Source organism: Triticum aestivum, chromosome 6B (assembly GCF_018294505.1).
Source record: "Triticum aestivum cultivar Chinese Spring chromosome 6B, IWGSC CS RefSeq v2.1, whole genome shotgun sequence".
NCBI lineage: Eukaryota > Viridiplantae > Streptophyta > Magnoliopsida > Poales > Poaceae > Triticum > Triticum aestivum.
In genome coordinates, this window is record NC_057810.1 from 651,113,067 (window position 1) to 651,118,814 (window position 5,748).

At 45.3% G+C, this 5,748-nt stretch overlaps 1 protein-coding gene across 1 annotated transcript; it reads left to right on the forward strand.

The window, feature by feature from the left end:
* The first annotated feature begins 2,114 nt into the window (after positions 1-2,114).
* On the forward strand, positions 2,115-5,353 carry LOC123138500 (protein BZR1 homolog 3-like). Its single transcript, XM_044558480.1, has 2 exons — positions 2,115-2,369; positions 4,216-5,353. Exons 1-2 carry the CDS (start codon positions 2,160-2,162, stop codon positions 5,074-5,076), a joined length of 1,071 nt encoding a protein of 356 aa, XP_044414415.1. The 5' UTR covers positions 2,115-2,159; the 3' UTR covers positions 5,077-5,353.
* The last annotated feature ends 395 nt before the right edge of the window (positions 5,354-5,748 follow it).

The following is a 5,748-nucleotide window of genomic DNA, read 5'->3' on the forward strand; positions in this document are numbered from 1 at the left end:
TTCACACCAAAAAATGTGTCATGTGTATGAAAAACATATTTCACTCATTTTAAAAAATTGGTTTCACCCAATTCAAAGAACATATTTCACTATTTTCAGAAATCTTATTTCACTCATTTCATACATTGAAATTTAGACTTGTTTGAATGTATTCAAGATTGATCTTGTTCTAAAGGTGTTGGCTCCAACAATTCAAATTATACAAAGTTTTGAAAACAAATTTTTTGTTTTGAAGATATGAACAACCTAAATAGTGAGAAGGGAATTAAAAGTGACGGATTTAGAGATGGAGAGAGGAGAGATAATGTCAGAGATATGCAGGTCATAGTCTACCCTGAGCGGTAAAAAGAGAGAAGTAGGACCATGCATGCGTACTTTGCATGTGCATGGTGGGTCCGGTTTGATGAAATATGTTGACTTAAATAGAGAAAAGAAGGGAATACAAATGTGCACAGGTACATACCGGAACCGGTAATATACACTTGCGTTTACAGGTGTTTTACAGGCAAGTGGGTTTTGATTGGAGATTAAGGGGGAGGAGGGGCCACCCCAGTGAAAATCAAGGGGGGAGAGGTTAGTAAGAAAGACAGAATCCTAGTCAGCGTGTAATTGCGTGTAACTCTTTGTATGTTTAGCATTATTGATTAAGAGGATATCAATTACTTATACATCCGAATTTTGCAACAACACGACATCGAGGATGCACACTTTAAAATTAAATCATACCTCAACTAAACAACATGTACTAAATTAGAGGTAAGCTTTACATGTGCTCATCTTTGAAAATTACGAAAATGTTATTCGGGGAACGTCAATTTTTTGACCAGCGGACGCGTCGGATGCCATTTGATTATCTAGCATGGATCGCAGCGCAAGGATGATGCCACGTCAGGATTTTCTATTAGTTCGTTGCGCCCAACTCCCTGGCGAACGTCATATTTTTATGCTCCACCACAAGAAGTACCATCAAGTGGCACAGAGGATGTGAACAATGTATTAAAAGTTGCTATATATACTTTACAAGTTCTTTCAAATTTGTTTTTTCATTAAAAAACAAAAATCCTCATTTTATTTTCATTTTTGAAAGAACAAAAATCACTATTTTTCAGAGGGAACTTATTCTAAACTTGCCATGTGCATTTTTATTATAGGTAGCATGGCCTTTTTCTATTAAAACATGACATTATTTTGTCTTTCAAAACATGGAAAAAAATGATCATTTTTTGGAAAAGTTTCATCAATTTGAAAATTATTCGTGGAATTTTAAAAAGTTCAGGAAATTTGTAAAAATATTATGAATTTGATTTTTTTACAAAGTCAATAAATGCTAGTCAATTCAGAAAACAAATCGTTGATTGAAAAAAGTTCATGAATTTTATGAAAAAAATTCATGAATTCAAGAAATATTCACGAATTTTACAAAGTTAATCAATTCCAAAATTGTTTGTGAATTAAAAAACAATCGCAAATTCAAAAAAGTACATGAATTTGAAAAGGTTCACTAATTTGAAACATATTCACATATTTAAAAATAGTTCATGAACTTGGAAATTTTTACGAAATTGAAAAAATCATGGGTTTGGAAGTTGGTTACTATTTTATAAAAATCGTAAATTCTAAAATTATTCATGAAAATTTCAAGAAAATAAATAAAAATATAAAAATTCAAAGATAAAAAAAAGATGAAAATCCTCCGGAAGCTTCACAAAAGCAATGTGAATGAAGAATCTAACATCTTCACAAAACCAGAGCGAAGCACAGGATCCGAGCGCATTACAGCGTGACAGATGGCCGGCCCATTAGCAAAATAAATCTTGTACGCGCTTTGACAACCGGTCACTCCCACTGATACGACGGGCCCACCACCCCTCCTCCCAGCTACACCGCACGTGCCCGGGGCGATCGGCTATGAACGCCTTCCAAACCCGGATCGCTTTAACTCGGCCAATTATTACCGCGCAGGATACCAACCCTGCCCTTCATCCCTTGCTTGGACGCGGGACGACCTTCGAGGGCAGAGAGGTAAAATCGCCACCCGGGGCGTTCGCAGTGCCGCTTTTTAAGCAGAGCGGCGGCCGCGTCCTCCTCCAGTCCACCACCACCTCGCGAGCTCCGCACTCTGACGGGAAGAGAGAGAGAGAGAGAGAGAGGAGAGGGGAATGGCGTCGAGGGTGCCGACGTGGAGGGAGCGGGAGAACAACCGGCGGCGCGAGCGGCGCCGGCGCGCGGTGGCCGCCAACATCTTCCACGGGCTGCGCGCCCGCGGCGGCTACGCGCTCCCCAAGCACTGCGACAACAACGAGGTGCTCAAGGCGCTCTGCGACGAGGCCGGCTGGACCGTCGAGCCCGACGGCACCACCTACCGCAAGGTCCGTCCCGTCCCTCCCTCCGTGCAAACTCATTCACCTTCTCCTTCCTCTCCTCTGTCTCGACGCCGTTTTGCTTCATGCATGCGTTCGTGCGCGCGGCTGTACGCACGTACGTACATCAATTCTTGCCGAGCTGTGGGACGATCTGATATTCCTTCTCATTTGGTTGAGCTCTTTCTTTTCTCGGTTCAGCGATTAATTCCTTCCGGATCGAGTGATCTCTTTCTTTTTAGGGTGGATGGATTGAGCCGTAGATTTCCGTTCCTCTCAGCTGGTTTTGCTATGGTTTGCTTTGATTTCCTTTTCGTGTTGAAATTCTCCCTTCAATGGTTCCTTTTCTTGATCCTTTATCACCTAGGTCGTCTCATCCGTTCCCTGCGAGATTTGAGACTCCCTTCTTATGTTTGCACATGTGGGACAAGGCAAAGGGGAACCACACGCACATCATTACGTAAGTGTGTGTTTGTGTGCCTGTTTCCAAGCAAAAGCTATAGATAGAATTGCAGCAATGCGTATTGCTTCTTTTCCCCGTATTAAGTGAGGAGGCCTGTAAAGTTTTGTGATTTTTTCTTAATGAAATTAAATCTCCCGTGAAAATGCCGTTATAGCCCCGCTATAGTTGTTGGGAGCCTCGGCACGCTATGGCCACAACCGCGAAATGCTCCGAATATCCTGCTGAACGATCCAAAGTTCAGCAATAACCTAAAGAAATCCTCTCTCCTGTCCAGAAAAGTTTCCGCTATAGCCAGCTATAATTGTTGGGAGCCTCCGCGCAATGCTATGGCCACAACCGCAAAATGCTCCGAATATCCCGCTGAACGCTCTAATGTTCAACAATAATCTACAGAAAAATCCTCTATCCTGACCGGAAAAGTTTCCGCCATAGCCGCGCTTGCCCGCTATACAACTGCTATAGCTGCGGAGAGAACCCGCCGTGAAATCATTTCTCCCGTGATTTGTAACTTTTTTTCCAAAAAATGTGAGGAGATTTGCTCTTACTTGAGGGAATGAGGGGGTCTTCTGCTATTCTTCTTGATCTCACTTTCTTTTCTTTCTCGTGTCTTTTTAGGCAAGTAAGGGTGTAATGTACCAAAGCTCCTAGCTCCTTTCCTTTTTTTCAGTTAGCATCTCTGCTATGCATCGAATCTGTTCACTGTCCAAACATTTGCCACAATCTTGCAAAGCCATGCTTTAGCAAGTACCCCCCTGTAAAGAAATATAAGAGCGTTTAGACTCTTATATTTTTTTTATGGAGGAAGTAGTTAAAAAAATTAGTAGACGTACGTGCTTGGATAGAAGAGTTCATGCGAGAGAAAAGGCAGGTAAAGAATCAATCATGGGGACAAAAGTTAGTGGCGTGGTCATATGCAGGTGCATATGGGCAGTGCATGACCGAATATTTTCATCAAAGGAGCTAAGACTGTCAAAGAAGGCAGGGCTTTGATTTCAGAAGACCGTTTTGCAATACAAAATGACATTCTAGAGACGAGCATGCTCTTTCCTTTTTCCTTTTTTCGTGCAATCAGCCTTTATGAAAGTGTGTCGCCGCCAGCATTTGGCATTGCGACGGCTGTACTATACAGGTGTTAAATGAAGATAAATGAATCTTCCTTGGCACGTGCCAATATTGTTCTCCTTCCGTCATCAGAAATCAGCTGGTATGGAAGGAGTACACATTATGCATGTAGTAACATAGACTAGGCTTATACCTACCTCTAGTGCCCAGTTGATTATCTTGTCCCGGTAAATATGCATTTGTCCGGCAACACACTGTAATCTCACACGAATGAGATGTCAAACAAAATTCACAATGTCACACACTCACACTAACTTATTCATTTTTCAGGGTTGCAAGCCTCCAGCAGCAGCAGAAGGTGCCAACCCGGTGGTCCGGTCGGGCTCCCGAAGCCCGTGCTCGTCGCACCCGGTGAGCCCGCGGGCCCCGTACAACCCGAGGGCAGGGCCGTCCACCTTCCCGACCTCCGGCACGTCCTCGCATACCACGCTCGGCGGCGGCAGCAGCTACTATGAGGGCAGCTCCTTCATCCCTTGGCTCAAGAACCTCTCCTCCGGCTCCGGGTTCGCGTCCTCTTCCAAGTTCCCGCGATACTCGCCCCACTCGTACGACTACTTCAGCGGTGGCTCCATCAGCGCGCCGGTGACCCCGCCGTCTGGCTCGCCGCGGCGCATGCCCCACCTCAACACGGGATGGGGCGAGTATCCGAGTGTCCAGGTCCAGCCGCCATGGTTCAGCGCCGGCGGCAGCGCCTACGACGATTACGCCTCTCTGCCCAACTCCACACCGTCGAGTCCCCGCGGCGGCCACGGGGTCGGTCCAGACCCGGCCTGGCTCTCCGGTTTCCAGATATCGTCAGCCGGCCCGTCGTCTCCGACCTACAGCCTCATGGCTCCTTCGAACCCCTTCCGAGTCTCCGGGGAGATGGCAGCGGCCACCGCGAGCTCTTCGAGGATGCGCACCCCGTGTCAGAGCGGGACGTGCTCGCCGGTGGCGCTGGCGGCCCATGGCGACGTCCAAATGGAGCACCGTGAGGCGGATGACTTCGCGTTCGGGAGCGGCGGGAGGCCGGTGCTGGTGAATGCGTGGGAGGGGGAGCGCATCCATGAGGTGTGCGCCTCGGATGAGCATGAGCTGGACCTCACCCTCGGGCTCGGGAGCTCCAAGACCCGCGCAGGCGCAGTGAACTGAATCATCAAGGGAGAGAAGAGATCGATGGAAGCTACCGCCATAGGAATTTCGTCAGATTTCCATTTTGGCAGACTATTTCCGTCCTGTTTACAGGATCTGAACTTCAGTTTTGCTAGAACTATCGTCAAATTTAGCCTATCTTTTTGCGAATTCTCTCTCACTTTCTCTTTATACTGTTCTTAAGAAGAAAACATGCCAAGGGAAGGGAACCTGCTGTGTTGTGAAACTTGAACAGACAGTTGAATTATCAGAATCAGAGATATATGTCGATTGATTATGTTTGGCAGTTTGGGTAATGTTTCCTGTGATTTCCATCCATACTTTTTCTTCATCGTTCTTGCTCTTTTGGTGCAGCTGCTAATCGAAGTTATGAAACACTTGCTAGTTCCTTTTTAACAGAGAAGTATCTTCTTCTCTTGTTTTATGCCCCCTCCGTTTTTAAATATAAGTATTCTTAGAGATTTCAGTATTGAACTACATAGGGATGTACATAAACGTAGTTTGAAGTATAGATTCACTCATTTCGCTGCGTATGTAGTTCATATTAAAATACATAAAAAGACTTATATTTAGTGAGGGAGGGAGCAGTGTCCTCTTCTTCGTTTCATAGCTATTTTGTTTGGGAGCAGCTCTTGAAACAGGCTTTCGCCCTGCTTTAAAATAAAGCAAATG